Raw genomic sequence first — 24,946 nt, 5'->3', positions numbered from 1 at the left:
AGAGTGAGTATAAAGAACTGGGTAGAAGTCCTAGAAGCAGGACTTCTAGGGTAGTTATCTCTGGGTTGCTTCCAGTACCTCGTGTTAGTGACATGGCTTCTATTATTAGAAGAGAAACATCGAATTTCATTACACAGGATTGGAAAAAATGAATAATCAGATCATATAAAAAGTTTGCACTTCCTTTACTTAATATAAAATGGATAGATGACATAGATCTAGTGTGCGGTTGATTGACGGTTGGCGCGAACTTGGCTGGCCGAAGGACCTGTTTCCACACTGTATCTCTAAAATAAACTATTTGTGCAAAATGACAAAAAGACAACGGAAGTATGTGGATGTATTTATTACAGCGCTAGCTTCATCAAATGACAAAAGCAACAGTACATTAATCACCTGCAGGACAAATATCTGACAAGCTGACTGTAAAAGTCAATAAGCTGCTATCACACAGTATGCATTAATTTAATTTATTGGTTTCTTAAAATTGGAGTATGAAGGATTTATTTCAAACCAGTTATAGTTCAAGAAAAACACACAAGCTATTAGTCCTTCATTCTCCTTACACAAGAGCAAACACTGCTAATTATTAGCTTATACGCCCGAGTACCTGTATTTAAGCAAATTACTATCTAATACAATATTTATCACAAATTTGTAGGTTTTAAAAATTCCAACAATTTGGCTTAAATTTATGTACAAAACTGCAATTGAAAACCGATTGTAAACTTAGTAAAAGGCAAGTGACACCAAAAAACAAAAGCTGATCACTTGTTACATTACCTGTCAAAAGTAAAAAATACCTCAATGTGCAACAATAGGGATGTGCTATTAAAACAGCAGTAGTTTAAATACTTAAGGATAAATGCAGGCAAAAATTAAAACTTAAATGGGAATGGTAATCGCTTGACTCATTTCTCATCCTGAGTAGTTTTCAATGCTTCAATGGAGTTTATTTTAAAAAGAATGTGCAGGAAAAAAAAAATCTAGTGATAGTTCTCATGAGGCAATTAAGCCAATTTGACATGTATGATAACAAATAAGCCAAATTCTATGATGTTCAGTGTGGTCAGTCTGTATCTCTGTTGGACAGGCTTAAACAACTGCATAGCAGTCTGTGTGTAACAGAACATAGAGCAAAATCAATTATTTTTTGGTTGCAAGAGGTTAACAAATATCAGAATATCGGCTGCATGTGGTACTCTCCCATACGTATTCTATTGTGATGGAGTTAATACAATCCAATGCTGGGAGTTGAAAACAGCCAGGGGCAGAAATGCTTATTCAGCTTACTACATGTAACCAAAACAAAAGACCCTGCAACCTTATAAGATACAATCGAAGGATAAAAATCAATCAGGCATACCCCAATTTAAGGATCTATTAATTTGTTTTCAATATCTTCTCCATTGGATATGTCAGTCCAGTAAACATACATGATTTACTTTAATTTATTGTTGGGTACTTACTTATACCCACCGACTGATATCTGGTCTTTCCTAATTTGAATAGCTATATTATTGGAGAAGTGTTGAACAATTTGTTGGAGTGAATCAGTAAAGCTTTCACCATCTTAATTTGTATGCCAGATTACAACAATAACCACCCCACACTCCTTCATTTACCAGTAACATTCATGAATACGTTCCTTTTATTTGTTTTATAATTAAAGATACACAAGATATGGCTTTACTATAGAGGATCTGCACTGATTTTATATTAATATTTTTAATAAATTGTATCCACTGGAACAAGCAGCTCCAACCTACCCCAACACTTGAGGTGCAAACAAAGGCTAGGTTCATTAGGTGGAGTAATGAAAAAGATGTTTACTCATGTGTTATAACTGGGCCACTGAACGAATCCCCTGAGCATGCTTCGTTGATGCAATGAAATGTAAATATATTTCAATTATGGCGTTCTGAAAGAACGAATTCCATTTTACATCGGGACTTTGTAAGCATGCATATTAAAAATAAAAAGTCCCATTTATTTATAACAAAACCCCATTCATATTGACAGCGGATAAAGTGTTAAGTTTCACAAGGTGAAATTTAGTAACTCAGTTTAATTATATAAAAACATAAAAAAAGTGCAAAATAATATTGTACACTCTCTCATGATAAAAACATTAATTTGACCTCTGTTGTTGGACACCTTTCTAAAACTTTTTGTTAAGGGAGGGAGGTCGAAGTTAAATATGGCAGGTCCTGGGTACGAGGAAGAACGCAACATCCTTGTCCTCAGCTGCGTTTGGTCTTTGAGTGTTGAATGAGCCACTGTAGTGTTATATCTGAAATTAATTTGAAAAATTAGAGGTGCAAGCAGCATAAAATTCCACACCGTGAACATTTAAACAGAACAGCAACTGATTTATCACTACTTGCATTCTCGATTAATTATGGTCAAGTGTTTTAATTAAACTTGAGCTCGGGCGTGAACTGATTCCTGATTTTGAGAATCATTTCCAAATTGTAGTTTTACTAATTCCCTGCAGCATCTTCCAATAGGCTTTGGCATATTTCCACTTCTCAAAACATTAATGAGAATTCAATCTATTAATCAGTGCACTTAAATAGATTTGTAAAAATATATTTAAGGACTATAATCTGTGAGGCATAATAATACAAGCATTTCTTGCACTCTCATTATTTTTTTTCAAAAATAAAGAAGTGTTAATAGAATTCATGAAACTATTTTCACCCTAATGCACTAATATGCTGAGTAGAAACAGCAAGGCCTGCAAAGAACCATCAGTTAATTAATACATCACTGCTGCCTTCGAGCTTCAACACGATTGAAATTTAGCATTTAGCATTTAGAAATTTCAACGCTATTGAAATTTAGCATTTGAGTTCAGCAAAATAAAGGAGCTTTATGTTCTGCTCTAGCATCTCGTTTTCGACTACATTAATCTACCAGTTAAGTACAATTATTTGTCTTTATTGTTGTCTATCAGCCTATCTTAAAAAAAAGTAATCTACACCTGGGAGCATAAAACTCCGCTTCTTGATCAAAGCAAAACAAAGCTTATTAACCCAGGGAGGAAAACCACTGCAGAACAAAGGACACCTTTCATCTTCACAAATGGTTAGACTTCCAAGAAAAGGAGGAGCATAATTGAACTATAGGCATGGATAAGTGGATTCTCTATTTCGCATTGCACATCGTTCACACAGTAATAAAGAGGAGTTTATAGGATTCATGTGCTTTGGTAAACCATACAACTACAGCTGTGCATAGTCAAAATGAGGTCATAAAAGTTTAAAGTAGAACTTTTAAAAATTATAATAGTTGCACAAACCTTTAGTGCTGTGATAACAATAGGGTATCTTACTATGTATCTAACTTATCCTTAATCATAAGGGCATAGTGGTACAGCTGGTAGAGTTGCTGCCTCACAGTGCCAGCGACTCAGGATAGATTCTGATCTTCAGTGTTGTATGTGGGGAGTTTGCATGTTCTCCCAGTTCCTAAGGTACTCCAATTAAATAAGGTCATAAGTGATAGGAGTAGAATTGGGCCATTCAGCCCATCAAGTCAGCTCCGTTATTTAATCATGGCTGATCTACCTGTCCCTCCTAACCCCATTCTCCTGCCTTCTCCCCATAACCCGACACCCGTACTAATCAAGAATCTATCTGTCTCTGTACATTAAACCTTAAATGTTTTCTTTATGGTGGGTTATGGTAGTGATATCAAGCTCAGTCTGTTGCTAATATAGATTTATACTGAGGAATAATGATAGCATGTTCATTCCTATCAGCAGAAGTTAGTCAAATGCAAATGGTAAGATTAACTCCCATTCTAAAAAATAAAGTAAATAACGGGGTGATCTTTAGTGCAGCACAAAACATTTCTGCATTGCCATGGGTTTGGATTAAATGTTAAAATTAAGTCTAATATGTCTGTTCCATCAAGTTAGGTGAACATAAAGGATCCGACAGCAGGGCAGTGACTACATTATTCTGGCCAACAAACAGAAGTTCATTCATCGCATTATTGTTTGCAGGATCTTGCTTTGTGTAAGATGAAGCAACATTTCCATGGCAACAGTGCCTGCACTTTATAACGGCTGGAAACGGCTTGGGGATCTTTGTGCAAAGGCATTAGAAATATTAAAATCTTCCAACACCATAGTCTATACTCTGCATCAAAAAGATATTGCTGGGCATCAGTCTTTTACAAAACAAGTTTGTTTCTACTTAAATTAAACCTCCAAAACAAAATCTATGTAGCCATGATTTAAATTGCAAAATTTCATCCGTTTATGATTTATTTCCAATATGAGAGGATAATACAGACAGTGCCCACATGGTGATGTAAATAGCAAAAGTTGCTGAATCACATGCACAACCTATTGAGTTTTGAAATATGCATACTGAGTAATGTTTTGAACAAGATTCCAATGTATCAAAACAAAACTATCAACATGGTTTCCCTTGGCTCCATTTACAAGAATCCAGATGAGACTGTAGATAGACACAAAAAGCTGGAGTAACGCAGCGGCACAGGCAGCATCTCTGGAGAGAAGGAATGGGCGACGTTTCGGGTCAAGACAAAAAAGGTTTAATTCTCTTAGAGTCATAATATATTGTTCAATATCGGAGGCAGCATCTTTTCATTTCCTTCTTTCTCAATTTTGCCAGGTTCTCATGCTACAGGACTCATTTCTTAAACCACTAAAATCCATGGTCTCCAACATCTATGACCCCTTGGCACCCCATTTTAGAATTATCACTAAAAATGAGACAAAGTGCTGCTGTAACTCCGCAGATCAGGCAGCATCCTAGGTGAACATGGATGTGACGTATCGGGTTGGACCGATTATCACTCCTGCCTGGTCCTGAAACAAGTTGTCACTTTGATACTTTTGTAACTTTGTCAGCGCCATAAACGTGGCGACACCCATGCACTGCCTAAGTGAGGTCTGGTATATGATTTTACCAGCACCTCAATTTAAAATTCCAATCCTCTCAGTGAACTTGTCCATTGCAGCATGATTCCTTCAATGTGACTTTTCAAATGGTCTGATACAATGTTACTGCTCTTCTGCACCTATCAATGGACAACCACAATCAGTACTATCAACATCAACTTTAAATAAAACTGGGCCCATTTTTAAGAACCTATCCAACATTCCTCAGCCAGAATAACTCTAATGAGGTTTGAATCTTGACTGGCCTCCAAACAATTGTAACCATCATTGGACAAAAGGCTGAAGGCAAGCAAAACTAGACAATTGTGGATACCGCTTAACTAAATGTTATTTAAAAAAAATGTTATTTGTAGTACTCGTGCAGAACTGTATTCATATTTTGTGAAAGCAAAATATGCAAATAAGGCTAATGACTTTTCATCTAAACTTGGTTAATTTTGTTTCCTTTGTCAGAGATAATGTCTGAACTGCTTAACATCTCCAGCGACTCAATTTTTAATTTGTTTACAATCTAAATCTCATTCAAAATGAAATGTTTGAATTGTGCTCACAGGATAAGAACAAAGTATATTTAATTTCGCTGTGATTACTTGTAGATTATTTAAAAAGATGCATCTTCAAAATGAAGCTGTTGGAGATAGATTGACAAATTGACATAACACGCTTACAATGTCTAAAGCCTCAAAGAGAGTACAAAAAAAACTTTATGAATAAATATCATGGATATAATTTTTATCTTCTGAAAGAAACTACGATTTGTATAATGTGGATACATTATATCTTTCTTCCCTTCATATTTCATCTCAAATTATCATGCCCAACTCTTCAGCAAATTTGCTGAGGGCATTGCTCCAAAACTATTGGCAAATTAAAACAGAAACGGGAAAAAAAATCCTTTTACAAAATACGGCTACAACTGGATTGAATTGCAAATCTAGACTCCAGCTGTCCTGTATGGGGAGACAGATCAAAGGACTCGACCTGAATATTTATTTTTCACATGACCTGCCTCTCCCAAGTTCTCTGCAGCCAGCACAAGAGATGAGCATTTACATATTCTCTAATTTGCTCACAGGCAATTACCTATGTTATCCTTTTGCTTGCACGAGATGGAATAGCAACAGATTTCTCGGTCTTGAATAGCAGACAAGTTCCTAGCAAAATGAAACAAAGGGAAATTTTAATTGTGAAATGTTAGCTGCACTGTGAATGCCTTAAAAAGTCCAATATGAATAATTATATACAGACAGTATATCAAATTAAATAATTAAATACATAAGTTTAATTTCCAAACCCTATTGCTGTTTAACACAGGAGAATTTATTTTCTCTAACAAATTATCCCTCCAGTAAAAATAATGATGAGGTTTCAAAAATTTACCTGTGGATAAGCATATTTTGATGTTTGAACAGATTTGTTCTTGTTCTGAATTTCAATAATTAATCAGGCAAGAGGAAAGTAACACGCATATTTAAATAAATAGTTTTCAATTCAATACTTCACTACACAGTGCCCTCCATAATGTTTGGGACAAAGACCCAGCATTTATTTATTTGCCTTTGTACTCCACAATTTGAGATTTGTAATAGAAATTGTGGATTTGACAATGACCACTGTCCACAGGAAACTTCATGAACAGAAATACAGAGGCTCCACTGCAAGATGCAAACCGCTGATTAGCCGCAAAAATAGAATGGCCGGGTTACAGTTTGCCAAGCAGTACTTAAAAGAGCAACCACGGTTCTGGAAAAAGGTCTTGTGGACAGATGCGATGAAGATTAACTTATATTAGAGTGATGGCAAGAGCAAAGTATGGAGGAGAGAAGGAACTGCCCAAGATCCAAAGCATACCACCTCATCTGTGAAACACGGTGGTGGGGGTGTTGTGGCCTGGGCATGTATGGCACTGACGGTACTGACTCACTTATCTTCATTGATGATACAACTGCTGATGATAGTAGCATAATGAATTCTGAAGTGTATAGACACATCTATCTGCTCAAGTTCAAACAAATGCCTCAAAACCCATTGGTTGGCAGTTCATTTTACAACAAGACAATGATCCAAAACATACTGGTGAAGCAACAAAGGAGTTTTTCAAAGCTAAAAAAAGTCTATTCTTGAGTGGCCAAGTCAATCACCCGATCTGAACCCAATTGAGCATGAAGAGAAAACTGAAGGGGACTAACCCCCAAAACAAGCATTAGCTAAAGATGGCTGCAATACAGGTCTGGCAGAGCATCACCAGAGAAGACACCCAGCAACTGGTGATGTCCATGAATCACAGACTTCAAGCAGTCATTGCATGCAAAGGATATGCAACAAAATACTAAACATAACTACTTTTATTTACATGACATTGCTGTGTCCCAAACATTATGGTGCCTTGAAATGGAGGAACTATGTATAAACACTGCTGTAATTTCTACATGGTGAAACCAAAATGTATAAAAATGTCCTTTAATAAATCTGACAATGTGCACTTCTATTACAAATTTCAAATTGTGGCATACAGAGGCAAATAAATAAATGATGGGTCTTTGTCCAAACATTATGGAGGGCACTGAATGCCCAACACAAATGAATGTCCTCATTTCAAGAAATCTTGTTAATATAATCATATTTTTAAAATGTTGAGGGGGTGGGGGGAGGGGAGCAGGAATGGAGAGGTATTTGTTTTAGTGCAAATCTGAACCTAAAAAATATATTGCAGCTTAGCAACATTAATGAGTCCAACTTGGCGTATGCAGTTCTGGCAAGGATAAAAGTGGATAGAGGAATTCCATTTTTTCCCCCTTAGTCTAAGCAAAACAGATTCCATGCAAACGTAAAAATCCTGGCTATCTAATAAGGATGTCCAATCATCTTTTGAAAAATTAAGTTTGAAAAAAAGTTGATCAAATGTTCCTGACAGTTACATGCTTTCATTGGGTAACAAGATGATCAAAAACATGAACTCAGTAGGCAGTTGATTTTTCATAATATCACAGTGAGTTTACCAGAGTAATTATCAGGTTTCTCAGATACCACCAGGAAGCACTCAATTCATACCGGGTTCACCAATATGCCAGAATTACAAGAATAGCTCCAGGTCCCAACAAGTTTTGAAACATTAAACATGTGTCTTCTTAAAAAAAAACTTCAATAATTAATAGGGAACAACGGTGTTTGGTGGAGAGTATTCATCGGGGCTATGCTTAGGACCAGGGTCAATGTTGGAACATCATGACCATTGCTGACAATGAAGATAAGAAACAAACTGTTGTAAGAAGGACAAGCAGCACCTGTTTGAGCAAAACGTGTATCATATGTTTCAGGTCAAAACTTAGAGGGGAGATGAAACAGTTTTGCTATCATGTGTTATTGCATTCCTAAGAAACCTAGTGTTACAGAAAATCACATTATAAAATCAACTGAGAAAATTGGGTTGGGAACTAGAGAGTTTCAGGCTTGCAATAACAAAGTTTATGTCTCCCTGTGGGTTTTTCAAACATAAAAAGGTATTTTTAATAATTAAGTTTATTTTTGTTATTTCTAGCTAAAAATTCTGAAGGCTGCACATTACATTTAATAGAGTAATGTTACACAAGTTTGTATAATAGTGTTTGCTTGTCAATTTCAATGTTCTCACCCAGTGGAAAAAGTAGATGTGTTCTTAAGGGATGATGGGTGTCTGATTACTGCAGGGAGGCTACATGGAAACATATTTTCCCTGCAAAGACAGCTTTTTTCTCTGCTTGATAATTTCCAAAATAACTTTAAAGTGGTTCATCTCAAAAACAATTCTCATTAGGGAGCACTTAAGTTTAGCTTCTATTCGGATGGCTGCACTGGCTCCATCTTGGTTAAAGGTTAACAACCCCATTGAACCACTCCAATCTTCATAGTGTTCAATATATAGAGCACTATCATGCCTGTAGGAAGCAAGGACCTCCAAGACATCTGACAACTAGTTTATTTTAATCCATTCTATACTGGTGTAAAGATATGCTACTCACATTTTTTCAATAAGATCTTTCTCTTCCAGTGCATCAGGCAGGTCTCGTTTGTTCCCAAGGACTAGCACCTAAAGGAAACAAGAAACTCAGTAGATAATTCACAAACATTTTTAACATTGAGGAGATATTATTGAAACAGAGGATTTGGGGGAGGGGGATTGAAAGGGTGAATGATACAAGTCTTTCCTCTTGTGGGCGATCTGGAACAAGGAAACATAGTTTTAGAATAATGGATTGTCCTTTTCAGATACATACAAGGAGGAATTTCTTCTCAGTTGTGAATCTTGAATTTTCTACCCAGGAGAATTGTAGAGGCGAATCATTAAATATATTCAAGGGAGTCACAGCATAGAGGGAAACAAACTGAATAGCCGAGCAGCATTGAGGAGGTGAATGGTCTTCAGTAGTACCAGTTCCTCATGTTAATATATTCTTAAGCAAGTTAACTGTCAGTTTGAGTAGATTTTGAGAGGATGCTTCTCCATATAGAATAGAATAGAATAGTTTCTTTATTGTCATTGTAACATGAACCATGTACAACAAAATTTAAAATGTCAGCCAGTCAGTGCAGCATTCAAACATTCCTAAAAGCTAACGATACATACAAGGTAAAATATTAAAGATAAACAACTAAATAAATATCACGGACAAAGCACGCATACACACCCAACCCTCCATCCTTCTGTCTATTCCACAGTTACCACAGTCCCTTAGTCTGTATCGCCCCTGCGTTCCTTGGCGGCTACATTTAGTGCTTTTATAGCAGTGGGGTAAAAACTGTTTTTTAGTCTATTTGTCCTTGTCCTTGTAGATCTGTACCGTCTGCCTGACGGCAACAGTTCAAACAGGGAGTGTCCGGGGTGGGAAATGTCCTTTATGATATTCTGGGATTTTTTGGTGCAGCGGGAACTGTGTAAGTCCTCCAAGGTAAGGAGAGGGCAGCCGACAATCCTCTGGGAGTTGTCAATGGCCCTCTGGAGCGCTTTCCTCTGAGCCGCTGTGCAGCTGGTGTGCCACACGCATACACAGTATGTTAGTACGCTCTCAATGAAGCACCGATAAAAGGACAGCAGCAGTCTCTGTTCATGCTGCTTTATCATGCCATAAACATCTCCAGCATTCCTTATTATTGATAGTTATATCTTGCATGTGAAGACTTTAATCTTGTATCAACTGGCATGCTGTCACAAAACATCAAACCTGCTCCCGTTACGACAAAATTCAGATACTAATCCAATAAATTAGTTAACTGACCCATGAAACTCCACAATAATATTTATTTTCAACCAGTATCACAATTTTTTTTTCATGTAAAGAATTCAGAAGGTAGATTTCATTGCCAGGATTACTTTAATCTTGGTTGAAGACAAAGCAGAAAGAAAATTCTGCATCTGTCATTGAACGTAATGGTTTGAAATGCTGAATTAGTATTATTGATTCAAATTATACAATTCTAACAATGACTTTGTCTAGGAACTGAATATTCAGAGAAGAGGCTAAAAGGTGAATGAGGTAGGGGAAGCTCCTTTATGTTATCACTGCAGTGGTGAGGAATGAAACTGGTTCAAGTCACACTCGGTGGAAATAAGGATTAATAAGATAGGAAGCCACTGGTACAAATAGCACATAAGTCACTGTGGCTGAGCTGCACAACAGACTACAAATCAGGAAAGAATGGGAGCTTCTAAAAAAAATGTGCTACAATAATCATAGACTAATTTAAATATATATATTGGGTTAATCAAGGGTAGCTTTGAAGACAAATTCATAGTATGAATCTGCAGTGGTTTATTACAGTAGTATGTTAAGCAATGGACCAGGAAGAGACTGCTTATAGATATGGTAGTGGGTAAAAACATAGAATCAAATAATGGTCTTACAATAAAATATACCTTTGGTAGTTGAATTGAGTTTATTGTCACGTGTACCGAGGTACAGTGAAAAGCTTTTGTTGCGTGCTAACCAGTCAGCGGAAAGACAAGAGTCAAGAGTGTTTTATTGTCATATGTCCCAGCTAGGACAATGAAATTCTTGATTGCTGCAGCATAACAGAATATGTAAACATAGTACATAACGGAGAAAAAAAAGTTTGGTGTGTTTATATATACACATGCACGCATACTCAATAAATAAACAAATAAAGTGCAATAACAATAAGTCTGTTGTAGTTCAGAGCTTATTTGTTGTTGTGTTTAATAGACTGATGGCTGTGGGGAAGAAGCTGTTCCACAGTGAACAGATACATGATAAAGGGAATAATGTGAATAATGTTTAGTGCAAGATAAATCCAGTAAAGTCCAATCAAAGATAGTCCGATGATCTCCAATGAGGTCAATGGTCGCCCAGGACTGCTCTCTTGTTGGTAGGATGATTCAGTTGCCTGGTAACAGCTGGGAAGAAACTGTCCCTAAATCGAGAGGTATGGGTTTCCACACTTCTATACCGTAAGCCCGATGGGAGAGGGAAGAGGGAGTAGCCTGCTCAACCTCTCCCCTTTAGCTCAGGCCCTCAAGACCTGGCAACATCCTCACAAATTTTCTCTGCACCCTTTCCAGCTTGAATTACATATTTTTTGTAATAAATGTCATCACTTGTTTTCAATTTGTTTTACAAAAATTCAACAAATACAACTGTTGATCACCAAGTTATTTAGTCAGAATCATTAACTTCTGCTAAGATGGATGATTATTTCTCATTAGTTATTTAAAGTAGTTCAGCTTGATTCACTATAAAAAGACAGGAGCAGACTTACCGGGATGCCCTGCAACTGTGGTTTATCTAATAAATTATGCAATTCATTCTTTGAAGCTTCTGTCTTCTCATGGTCTGCGGCATCTACCATGTACCTGTGAAATCCAAAAGCTTATTAAAAATTCAGTTTGAATGGCATTTCATAATAACTTCACTTAACAAATCAGGAACAAGTCAGACTTAGTCTCTGGTTCCTGCTGTGGTAGCTAATTTCACTCAGAACAGTAACAGGGACACTTCTATCGACATGCATGCCTTGCAAAAGGAGGAAAATCCCTCCCAAGTTTTCTGCTCAGATAGTCATCAGCATCCATAGTGGATCCATCCATGGAGATATCAGGCAAGTCCAGGAACATTTGAAAGAAAATAAAACTGTAGCGACAGGAAATATGAAATAAATGCTGGAAATACTCTGCATTAGGCAGTGTTTGTGAAGATAAATAAATTTAAGTGCTCAGATCAATGTTGCTGTCATTATTCTCCTCATCAGAGCATGCTTGGCTATTTTTAATTTTGCAATAAAAAAATGTCGGAGTGAAACTCCAACTACTGGGTTTCAACAATCACGCAGAATCTCTCTGACGTATGTAGTACTATTTGGAGTTGATTTTAAGTGGCAGGATGTGTCGAAACTCCATGCATACGTGACAAAAACCAAAATGCCAGATTTACTAACAGATTTGTTCCACTACTAAACACTGTGTAACCCAGTCTTCACTGAGATTCTCCAACATAATGATAGGAGAAGGCACTGGCTCTCACATCCTGCACAAATTCTGAGTCCATACTTCAATAAAGATTACAAATCTGCAGATAAGGCACCAAAGTGAACTTTTAAAAAAGTATTTTGCTTTAGTTTTTAGACATTTATAGGTTTTCTGCTAACATTTAGTTTAGTTTACAAATGCAGCATGGAAACATGCCCTTCGGCCCACCGAGTCCACACCAACGAATGATCCCCGTACACTAGCACTATTCTACACACACTGGAGACAATTTACATTTATACCAAGCCAATTAATCCACAAACCTGTACGTTTTTGGATCTTGGAGAAAACCCACACAGATCACAGGAAGAACGTACAAATTTCATACAGGCAAGCACCTATAGGCAGGATTGGCACTGTAAAGCAGTAGCTCAACTGTTACGTCACCGTGCACCCTTTTTTATTAAAAGAAAATGTTGCTTATAAACATATCTGCCTGTTAAAAACCTTAATTAAACTGAAGTGTAGTTACAATTACACGCTATCCTCATTAACCCTGCCAGCTTCCATAACACACCACTGGCATCTGGAATGCTACTAGACAGCAATGTGGCCCCTGTATGCAGACCAGGTAATACAGACGATACAGAAGGCTCGTCAAGATGCGGGGCAGGCCAGCAAGATCTAATCATTATATGCTTTAGAAGGAGGAGGGGAAAAAATGTTTGAAAAGGACAACTTTGAAGTGTTTTTCACAAATTATAATAAGGCCAACCTGACTTTGAAGAGACACAAATTAAAGGAGTACATGATTAGGTACAATTACATTCTGATTTCGACAAGCAAAAATAGTTTCTTAAGGTTCAGAATTGGCCACCATATGAAATTCAAATTGTTATTGGGTTTCCCTCTTCAATAAAACAATTCAAAATACTTACACAATGGCACTGACCCCTCTGCAGTATCTTTCCCACATGCTTCTAAATCGTGGCTGTCCACCAATGTCCCAAAGCTAAAATTAAAATGGCAAGTAAATATAAAATAATAATTTTATATTTATTCATAATAATTCATAATTATTTATAAATTACTATCATACAATAAACTGGTTAGATTCTTCTTCTCATAAAGAATTTACTACGAACCAGCTATTTATCTTGTAACATTCCAAATATTAAATATTTATAGGCAGATGGCTATTACATTCAAATATATACAATTAAGTTCAAGTGAGTTTATTGTCATGTGTCCCTGATAGGACAATGAAATTCTTGCTTTGCTTCAGCACACAGAACATAGTAGGCATTTACTACAAAACAGATCAATGTGTCCATATACTATAATATAAATATATACACACATGAATAAATTAACCATTTTGTGAAAGAATCAGGCTGCAAACCACTACTAATTAAGCTCACTAACCACAATTTTGGGATCCGAGCTTGAAATCAAAAGCAAAATTTGAAGCTAATGAAGTATCTACCATTCCCAATTCCAGCTGAACATTTGGATCTGAATCACCCATTAACCAAGTGTATATCTTTGACACCCCTACTCAGCCAAAGGCAATCCCCTGTCATTATTCATGGGGCCCTCTGATTTCAGATGAAACATCGTCAATTTTAAAAACTCATATCTCTTGCAAAAGATCGGTGGGAACTAATTTGCTGCACGAACAAATAATTAGCAAAACTGTACACATCTTTTTCAAATCATATCAGTAGTTAGCGCTATAATTTCACAGATAGGATGTGTTTATAACACACCACTATTATGAACCTAAACTCACAGTCACAATGGAAACAAAAAAATCTTTCTTCTGAAAGCATTAACAAGATCATGCCCATGGAAACAAGTAGCTGAAGAATGGAAGCTTACTCCATTCACCTGATACAAAAGAATAGCAGGTCACAATCTTTAACCAGTTTTTGCCCTCTCCCACACTCAACTCTCAATACAATACATGGAGACACTTTTGGCCAAGTCAACCAGACTAATTTTTTACATTATTTTAAACAAAAGGGTCTGCAATAAGAATGTTTACATTTACTCTTGTTTTTTTTTTCACCAAAGGTAAAAAGATTAAAAGCTCTGATTTTGAAAATTAAAAGCTAAACCCAAACTGTTAAATGGTACTGTTAAAATATATTTTTTTAAAGTGAGGAGCATTACACAGATATAAAAATTGAAGTAATTGTCAGCTAGCTTTCATGCTGCTTAGTCTTATATTATTTTAACTGTTTAAAAGAGCAAGCCACTGGAAAAACGACAAGTACCTTGATGGTGACATTTCCTTTGGTGATTTTTCTCATGTTGAATCCAACAGTTGGAATCATGTCCTCACTGAACTGTCCAGACTGTTGTAAAAAAAAATAGTTAATCGTAAAAGAATCAATTAACTGCATTACACAATGTTGGTGCATAGATAAAAACGCTGCTTTACTTTTAGTTCATGTATCGTCTGTGAGCATGGTGAACATTATTTTTTATTAAAAAATGAGACATAAAGAAAATTGGCCTCTGTAAAATCGCCCCAATATTGGGAATGGATGAAAGTGGGATAACATTGAACGAGTGAGAACGGGTGATCGATGGTTGCCATGGACTCAGTGACATCAGTGGACCGTGTGCTTTCATGCTGTATCTCTAAAAAAAAATGTGTAAAACCAATTACATCCAACAAACTAGTTCTGAAGAAGGGTCTCGACCCGAAACGTCGCCCATTCCTTCTCTCCAGAGATGCTGCCTCACCCGCTGAGGTACTCCAGCATTTTGTGTCGACCTTTGATTTATACCAGCATCTGCAATTCTTTCTTACACAAACTAGTTCTGTACATTTTCAGCCAAACACAAACATAAGTAAAATGTTATGTCTGGAAGATTGCCATATAAAATCTTCCAAGATAGACAGACAAACAAAGGTGGTGTTAATGTCCTTTCTTTAGTAACAGGATTTATTGCTGTTCTTTAAGGCAATTCTACATTTCTTAATTAATGTGCCAAATCAGATAGTTGATTGTCACTGGATTTGCTAAGTCATAGACAAGAAGACTAACTAGCAATGGAAACGACCGATTGTCTATCCGATGTTTCATTATGAGTTCTTGATTTTGCTTTTCGCTCCCCCTCAAAATAAAACTACTGGGATCTTAGGGAGAGATTTTATCCTCTATAATGAACAATAAAATATTAAGTATTCAATGGGTTTCTTATTTCCTTTCGGCTGGGTGTTCGATTGTGCTGGTGGTAGGGGGAGGTGGTCACCCTTCGATCCTCAGCTCATTAATTATTTGTTTTTTGGAGCTAATGGAACACCAGACATCTTTTGATTGCAAATAGTGAGAACTCTAAAAGAGGGAATGGATAGGATGGCATGATAGACATGCAGGAAACAGATGTAGTTTGATGAGGAGGAGACAATTGATTTGTCAAGGAAGGAAATACACCTTCATTATAATTCCAATTAAGTACCAAGTAGATCTAGGCATTGGGCACTCAGGCAGTGCTAGTGAGACTTTAAGGTCTGAAGAGATTCAGTGAAATGATTAAACATCCAAAGGTTCCTCCCCATGCATCTGCCTCCCACCACCCTCCCAAACAGCAAAGAAACAGGCCCTTCGGCCCACCGAATCTGTGCTCACCAACGATCACCCGTACACTAGTATCATCCTACACACCAAGGGGTAATTTACAATGTTGCTGCAGCCAATTAACCTATACTCGTATGTTTGTGGTGTGTGGGAGATAACCGGTGCACCCGGTGAAAACCCACGCGGTCACAGGGAGAATGTATTAACGTCGTACAGATAGCACGCACAGTCAGGGTCAAACCCGGGACTCTGCCACTGTAAGACAGCCACTCTACCGCTGCGCCGCCCAAATGATACAAGAATACTGACATCACCTTGTTTCACAACATCAAAATAAGCAATATGGGGAACTGAATAAGAACTGATAATTTAGAAGAATGGTACGAGGGTTGGAAGTGCATTTTCTTCCCTTTGAGTACTGACATAAAAAATGGATGTCAGTGGCGCAGTGGAGTTGCTGCCTTACAGGCCAGAGACCCAGGGTTGATTCTGACTACAGGTGCTGCATGGAGTTTACACAATCTCCCTGTGACCACATGCAATTTCCCCTGGGTGTTCCGGTTTACTCCCACATTCCAAAGACTTGCAGATTGTAAGTTAATTAGCGTCTGAAAATTGGCCCTAGTGTGCAGGATAGAATTAGTGTATGGATGATCGTTGGTCAGTGCGGACTCGGTGGGCCGGTCTCCATGCTGTATCTCCAAACTAAAACTAACCTACATAGCTCATTTACCATAATCTTAGGTAAGTAAAGAGCAAAATGCCATTCGAGCCAGCACCGCCATTCAATATGATCATGGCTGATCATCCAAAACCAGTACCCTCGTTCCTGCTTTTTCCTCATATCCATTGATTCTGCCCCAAGAGCTATGTCTAACTCTCTCTTGAATACATCCAGTGAGGGGGAGAGGAGACAAGAGACATTTATTGTCACATGTACCAATTGGTACAGTGAAATTTTCCTGCTTTAGAGGAGTCAGAAGGGGGGGAGGGGGCCCTTACTCTCTGCCCCCCTCCTCCCTCTTTGTCCCCCCCCCCTCTCCCTTGAATACATCCAGTGAGGGACCTATGGGTGAATTTTGGAGTATTGTGTTTGGGACCATTTATCCTGTCCACCCCCCCCCTCTAGTAGTTGCCCTGCGCAGTTGGGGGTTACAGTATAATTGGGGATGGGGTAAAAGGAGCAAATTAATATATTAATAATAGGAGGGGGGGGGGGGGGGGGGGGGGGAAGGGGGTGGTTAGTGGGGGGGGTTAGTGTGTGTGACACCGAAGGCTATATAGAACATTATAAAAAATCAGTCCATATCGTATCAGGAAGTAATCCAAAAAAAACCCAGGATGCTTGCATTAACCGGAAACACTACTGTAGCAGAAACCCAATCAGGTTAGTGCCTACCTTTACTGAGACAATGAAGCTCAAAAGATCCTGAACTGTCATCACTTTTGTGAAGATTGTTACATTCCACAGCGTTGAATGATAAATATTCAAAGGAAAGAGTAATGTGGACAGGAGTACTCAGTCAAAAGACAATAACCACAAGACTTAGAAATCAGTGTTTTGGAAAATTATCTCATAAAATCATAACATATTTTGCTGATTAAATAAATTTGTAGACAATTTATTTTCTGTTCAAAATACAAAGTTAATATTCTTCCAAAAAAATGTACTGACAATATCAGGAAGGTGCAATATCCTTTATGTCAGTAGTAACATGCAGCACGGGTTTTGCTTTTAAAGAGTAGACCATTTATTCTCTTTTTTAATTATACATTCCAGGGAATGTGGATTTTGCAAGCTGAACAATCATTTAATTTCCTGTCCTCTCGTGCCCTTAAGAATGTGATGGTTAACTGCCTTCTTGAACCGCTGCAGTCCTAGAGGTGTGGGTATGCACACAATGTTGTTATGGATTTTGCTCCCTGGAATTTGCTCACTGGATTTTCCAGTGATGTTGAACAAACAACATAATTTCAAGCTAGGATAGTGATGGGCTTGGAGGACAACTTCCAGGTAGTGGCGCTCCCATGTTTTAGTCTACCCTTATCCTTCAAATTAAGATACTTTTTGAACTATCAGACAAGAGATTAAGGAAGCTTTCTTGACAGTCCACCCCACTATTTATTTGCTAGGCAGCTTGGAAGATCTCGTCAAAATTTCGGGAGAAAGTTTATGCACATTACTTATTTATCTCCTTATTATTAGAGAACATAATAGAAAAAATATCAGGGAAAGGGCAAATGGCCACTCCATCATTCACTATGACAATACCACTAGTCCATGTCACCCAATCCCCATATTATTTAAACTCCTTAGTATCCATAATTTAATTATTTAATATACTTAATGCCTACCATTCAAAGCTTGAGATCAATTGTATTCCTCTGATACCTCGCAAATGCTTTCTCACATTAAAGCTAGGAAGAGAACAGCATGTCCTTCCCTTATATTGTGATTTGTTGTTAATCCCTTTATTCCCCCTTATGTCACAAAGCACTTCATCAACATTAAAAAAAATGCTATTTAAAATGCAGTTTGCAGAGGGAAAAACAAATTAACTGGAAGAATGCAATGCTTATTTATTGCCATTATCATTCACTCTCACTTGATGCTCCTATAATTTGCCATAAATAGAACACACATTATTACATATAATCCTTAATTCAAGGTTGGCCGTAATTATGGGAAACTGTTATGGGAAAGGTCAGATTTAGTGTGAGTGAATTAGATTTCATACATTTCATTTTTAAAGACAAACATTTTAATCCCAGGAGCCAATTGCAAATGAGGCGGCAGTGGCTCAGCAGTAGAGTTGCCGCCTTAAAGCGCCAGGTTCAATCCTTAGTACGTGTGCTGTATGAATGTTCTCCCTGTGACCACATGGCTTTAAGTCTCCAGGTGCTCCGATTTCCTCCCCCATTCCAAACGTGTGCGGGAATGACGATTAATTGTCTCCTGCAAAAATTGTCTCTAATGTGTAGGATAGAATTAGTACATGGGTGTGATCACTAGTCGGTGCAGCCTATGTGGGCCGAAGGACCTGTTGCCACGCTGTATCTCTAAACAAAACAGTTCCTCCATTTTGTGCAGGCATAGTTTTTCATTAACATTTGATGCCTTAATTTTCTACTATTGAGACTCTGCCTCCTACTTAGTCTTGGATGCACATTGAGGTAGTAAAATTGTGGTTGGTATGAAAAGGAAATGTGTACTTTCCTTGGATAGGCAAACATTCAACCGACGTGTGGGAATGGTGGGAATGCAATTAATCCAATTGTCCAGATCTCTAATGATTTTGGAGAAAATAATTATACAGGAGATTTCTAATTCAAAGGGACCTGCATGCACACTTGTAGTGCAAATTTTCACGCAAATCCACGGGAATTGCTTGTAATAACTGTTAAATTCAATTCATAATCTTGCACAATAATCCTTGTTTTAATTTCAGAACATGAATTATTCAATAGTGCTATAAAGAAAACAAATTAGATTATGCTCTACCAATTTTAGTGGAAGGTTGAAAATATTGTGCCCATCTAGACTAAGTTAATATTTAATATTAACATAAACATACAAGGTTCAAAGAAACAAATGTAGACACAAAATGCTGGAGTAATTCAGCTGGACAGGCAACATCTCTGGAGAGAAGGAATGGATGACGTTTCGGGTCGAGACCCTTGAAGGGTCTCGACCCGAAACACTGAGTTAACAAAATGCTGAGTTACTCCAGCATTTTGTGTCTACCTTCGATTTAAACCAACATCTGCAGGTCTTTCATACACAAGGTTCAAAGACTCAGCAGTTTCTAATCTACCGAAATCAGAATTACATTATTGACATATTGCACAACTTGGAGAGCAAAGCAAGGATTGAAGTTGCGCAGAGGGGAAAATGACTGAATGCCGGAATGGAGTATAAATGGTGTTAAAATGTGATTGAATGAACATCCCTTTTTTATAGGCTGCATGAGTCTTCCCTAATCTCAATCCGTTCCTAGAGGCTACGGACCCTTATCATAAAATGCCTTTATTGGCAACTGCATTTAAAAAAAACAAAGAGCACTTGGAAAGTAACACTACTTTAGGGATGGCGCAATGGTGCAGCGCTAAAGATGCTGCCTTACGGCTCCCCACAGGGCTGTGTGCTAAGCCCCCTCTTATACTGTCTCTACACCTACGACTGTAGTTCGGCCCACAACAACAACCGCATCGTCAAATTTGCTGACGACACTACTGTAGTCGGACTTATTTCAAAGGGAGACGAGGCAGCCTACAGAGAGGAAGTCCTGAAGTTGACAACCTGGTGCTCAGAAAACAATCTGCTCTGAACACCAGGAAAACAAAAGAGCTCATTGTCGACTTCAGGAGGCACAGCACCGACTTAGTCCCCCTACACATCAACGGCGAGTGTGTGGAGAGGGTCAACACCTTCCGGTTTCTCGGCGTCCATATCGCTGCTGATATCTCCTGGACAGACAACACGACAGTGGTCATCAAGAAGGCTCAGCAGCGGCTGCACTTCCCGAGGGTCCTCAGGAAGCACAACCTGGACTCTAACCTGCTGCTGACCTTCTACCGCTCGTCCATCGAGAGCCTGCTGACATACTGCATTACAGCATGGTATGGCAGCTGCACCATGGCAGACAGGGAGAGGCTTCAGAGGGTAACTAGGACAGCGCAGAAGATCATTGGTTGCCCTCTCCCCTCCCTGATGGATATCTACACCTCCCGCTGCCTTAGCAGGGCAAAGAAGATCATCAAAGACAGCTCCCATCCTGCGTTTGGACTGTTCGACCTGCTGCCCTCTGGAAGGCGCTATAGGTGCATCAAATCCAGGACAAATAGACTCAGAAATAGTTGCTTTCTGAAAATTATAACTACTCTTAATTCAAATTCACACATGCACTGACTTCACAGCCCAACACCCGGACTTCCATCTGTATATATGTATATAGCGCCGCAGAATTGTGCACCTATTCCCCCCCCCCCCCCCCTCTCCCTTCTGTTTTTTGTTTTTCTGGTTCTAGTTTTTTTGTACTAAATTATATGTATGTACTGAGTACGAGCAGCTTTCAATTTCACTGTACATATATAGTGACAATAAATGGCATATCTATATCAGAGAATTGGGTTTGATCCTGACTATGGGTGACGTCTGTACAGAGTCTGTACGTTCTCCTTGTGACCACGTGGGTTTTCAAATAGTCGTCATCAAAAACCGGAGACTACATCCAATCTTTTTTAATAAATTTGGTGCAGATATAGTTGAACAATTCAAACTCACCAAGATCTTGGAGGGAACCAGGAAAATGGAAAACCACCAAGAGGGAGACATAAAAACTGAGATTTTAGGCAAGTTAACTTTACATCTATCCAAGGGAATAATCTTAAGTGCATAGCCAAGGGTGAAACGTTCATTTAGAATATGACAAAGGGCCTTCAGTCCAAAACATCAAACCTGTTCCTCTTTCCACAGATGTTGCCTGACATGAGAGTTTCCACAATGTTCTCTTTTTAATTTCAGATTTACAAGTACAGGTACTGCACTGTTCAGATTTTCATTAGCTGCATTATGAATTGATTTGAAAAGGAAACTGATATATGGGGTACAGAAAGCAAATATATCATACAGTTTAAAATTAACTATATCAATAGGTGAAAAACTAAGTTGATTTTTACTCTCAGAAGAGTCTGAACTGATATCAATGGACTACAAACATTCTCAAGATACAGCACTTAAAAAATTATTAAAAATTAAGAATAGGAATAAGACAGACGATGAACAGGTAAAATGCAAACATTCAATGAAGGTTAAGTGAAGAGGTTGGGAGGGCGTGCATAAAGATAGAAAGAGAGCAAACTCAAAGAAGCAAAACAAATGGAGGGATTCTCCAGTAGGATAGGACCTTCAATTATTCCTCAGTGGCAAAATAGAATGTCAGCTCATTGGGAACACTAACATATTATGTTTTAACTGGCTCAATATGATCAATGTCACAGATGATACAAATGCTCGGAAGGAACATTATTAACAAATTAATCCAAGAGCAAATCTAAAACATATCAAAGATTGGTGTTGTTTTAATGATGATTTGAGGCACCTACAATGTCAGCATAAAGTACAGACAAGTGGTTTGGAATCACAAACATTTCTGAGGAAATGGTTCTAGGGGGAAGTAAGGACTGTGACTAAATAGCAATCTATTACACAATATTAAATCAAGCCTGCTTTAGAATACCCTTAATGTCTCCCATATACAATTATTGTATAATTCAACGTAAGACGCTGTATCTCAATTAAACTAAACTAAGATGCTGCCTGCTCTGCAGAGGTACTCCAGCATTTTGTCTCCTTTTATCCATTTATGTACTATACCTCTATTTTAAAATTGTGGGTCATGCCAAATTTCCTCAGGATCGCAAAGAAATTTACAGTGAGAGAGACAAGGAATGGAATCATCGCTGAACACACAAACACCAACACCATAGAAAAAAAAATTCTGTTTGGTCAATATGAAGGGCTAGGTACCAAATTAAGCCAAACCCCAGAGCCAAGAACCTCTGCATAGCTACCTAGGCAACATGAAAACAGGCATAGGGCAAATTAAAGTAATTTAAAAATAACGCAAAGAGTGGTATGGAAGAAGTAGCCAAGAGTGTGGAGCATCAGCACGGCTGATAGACACAAAATGCTGGAGTAACTCTGCAGGATAGGTAGCAACTCAGGAGAGAAGGGTTGGATGACATTTCGGGTCAATGCCCTTCTTCAGCCACTTACCACGCTGAGGCCAGGCGCCAGCCCTCGGACACCTCCTCGTACTTATCCTTGGACCATGACCCTACAGATGAGCACCATGCCATAATCTCGCAGACTACTTCCGATTTCATCACTTCCAATTGTCTGCCCTCCATAGCCTCCAACTTTATTGTTTCCCAGCACTGTACAGCCTGGTTTTACTTTCTCCCCAAAATCCATAAACAGAACTGTCCTGGCAGACCCATTGTTTCGACCTGCTCCTGTCCCACTTAATTCATTTCCACCTACAATTCCTTCCTACACATCAGCACGGGTACTGGGCGAAAATGGGCATTGTACTGGTGGGATCATGGTGTTTTAGTAAGGAGTACTTTGGGAAATATAGAACATTTTAAACTAAATAGTGGGGATAGAGGGATCAAAGTTGAGAAGATACGGGAAATGGAAGAGTAGACACAAGGCTAGATAACAAATACAGATATTGGAAATGATAGATTGTAATAGGAAGAGATAAAATGTACACATCTCAGAATGGATCATCAGTTAAGGTTTGAAGGTAAAACAAAAACATAGAGGTGAAACTAAAAGTTCTGCTTTTGATTCCATGTAGTACTTAAAACAAAATATCAGCAGATATTTTTATTCTTGTGTTTATCGCTAAATTTCTCAGGTAAACTACTTTCCCTTTTCTTAATAGCATGCCAAGAGGCGCAAGATACTGATTCCCCCCCCCCCCCTCCCCTCTAACTTTCCTTTGTAGCTGTGACTGGGCCACTTGACCAGCTTTTTGTTTGCCTTGAAACAGAACATACATTAATCATAAACTTTGTAATAATTATTTAAATGTCAGTCACTGTTCATGGTCCTTCCTGTTGCTGCCTGTCATTCCCAGCTCATGTCTCTTGTCTTTGTAGTGTATTTTAGTCAGACTTAACCGAGATTGACATATTGTAATTAAAATACCCTCAAAATCTTCATTTGAAAAATATGTTGAGCAAAGACATATACAATATGGAGTTAGGGAAAAGCTGAGACAGGTATGTTGAAGGGTCTAAATTGCCTATTTGCGTTCCTACATTCCCTGACGACCGACTTTCCAAACCTCTCTAACTTTCTTCCTTTACAACAGTTCATAGACCTTTTTTTTTGTCAAAGCTTATATTTCATGGGACCAAACTTCTTTTTATTGATTGATAAAATGTTACGTGGTATTTCACAGGCCTGTTAAGTGAAACCCTCATGCAAACATGAATTGTTCAAGAAAACACATCTAAGATTGCACTATAATCCTTTTTTCACCAGTCCAGTATTTTCCAATACCCTCCAAACCTTCATGAAAATAATAAATTGCCCACGTTTTTGGTTCTGAATGATTTTAGAATTGATAAAGAACCAACTGAATGTGCCCATTCCACAAACATCACACCCACCCGCGAAAACCCCCCATAAGAAACAATGCAACATTGAATGCGCTGAGGGGCAGCAACGGGTTAAGAAACTAGATCAGGAAGTTAAAAAGCTGGGAGAAAGGATCATGCGCAGGATGATTTGGGCGATTAAAAAACACCATATGAAAAAATTAAAGAAAAAGCACACATGAAAAACCAACATTGCATTGTTTCATACGGTTTGTTCCCTTTCAGAATAAAACAACGTAAGTATAGGCAACCGTGAATAATTAAGTTATTCCCAACTGCTGAGAAAGGCAAATCGAGAGCCTAATGAGAAAGAAACCCAGTGACCAACAGGGCGATGTTTGTGCTTGCACCTCGCCCCTTGTCTGCGTTTATTATTGATGCTGATACTCTACCGCGATCACATTGACAAACGTCGTCTTGCCCGAGTACTGCAAGCCCACCAGCGTCAGCTCCATCTCCTCCTTCCAGAAGAGAGACTTGAACCAGTCCAAAAGCTTGTTGAAAAGGGCCAACATCACCCCGGGCCTTGTGTTGTCGTCTCTGGGCAAAGCAGAAGCCGCTAGCTGCCGGCCGCCGAGCCTGGGCGTCTCTCAGCTCCTCTCACACCACAGCTAGGCCCTGGATCCTTCCTTAATCCCAGCGACGTTCACTGTCAGCTGAACAGCAAATAGTTGTGATTTTTAAAATATGTGTATTAAACGGCCTTCTTCCTCGGCAGACACAGCAGCTTCAAGCCCCAGGCTCCGACTTGCACACATACACCACTCTTCCCTGGCGCGCCCC

General features: G+C 38.4%; 1 protein-coding gene across 3 annotated transcripts; it reads right to left on the bottom strand.

Annotated features, from left to right (window-relative positions):
* Positions 1 to 330: 330 nt before the first annotated feature.
* On the bottom strand, positions 331 to 24,946 carry LOC129708661 (ADP-ribosylation factor-like protein 8A). 3 transcript variants are annotated; one of them, XM_055654559.1, is made up of 7 exons: positions 24,604 to 24,946; positions 14,675 to 14,755; positions 13,334 to 13,407; positions 11,690 to 11,783; positions 8,938 to 9,005; positions 6,023 to 6,093; positions 331 to 2,293 (listed from the first exon to the last, which is right to left on the bottom strand). In XM_055654559.1, exons 1-7 carry the CDS (start codon positions 24,676 to 24,678, stop codon positions 2,244 to 2,246), a joined length of 513 nt encoding a protein of 170 aa, XP_055510534.1. In that variant the 5' UTR covers positions 24,679 to 24,946; the 3' UTR covers positions 331 to 2,243. The 3 variants fall into 3 exon arrangements, with proteins under 3 accessions (XP_055510534.1, XP_055510533.1, XP_055510535.1); XM_055654558.1 differs by having other exon boundaries at positions 24,556 to 24,944; XM_055654560.1 differs by lacking the exons at positions 331 to 2,293; positions 8,938 to 9,005 and having other exon boundaries at positions 6,028 to 6,093; positions 24,556 to 24,944.

The sequence above is a fragment of the Leucoraja erinacea genome, chromosome 24, assembly GCF_028641065.1.
Source record: "Leucoraja erinacea ecotype New England chromosome 24, Leri_hhj_1, whole genome shotgun sequence".
In the NCBI taxonomy this organism is placed as follows: domain Eukaryota; kingdom Metazoa; phylum Chordata; class Chondrichthyes; order Rajiformes; family Rajidae; genus Leucoraja; species Leucoraja erinaceus.
This window is presented reverse-complemented; position numbering and strand designations above follow the sequence as displayed.

Excerpts from the sequence above, each read along its gene's own strand:
- LOC129708661 (XM_055654558.1), bottom strand. The coding sequence starts at position 24,678 with ATGTTGGCCCTTTTCAACAAGCTTTTGGACTGGTTCAAGTCTCTCTTC. Across the intron at positions 9,006-11,689 it reads CACAGTTGCAGGGCATCCCG|GTGCTAGTCCTTGGGAACAA; the intron begins GTAAGTCTGCTC and ends TGTTTCCTTTAG. Across the intron at positions 2,294-6,022 it reads CAAGCAAAAGGATAACATAG|ATATAACACTACAGTGGCTC; the intron begins GTAATTGCCTGT and ends AATTAATTTCAG.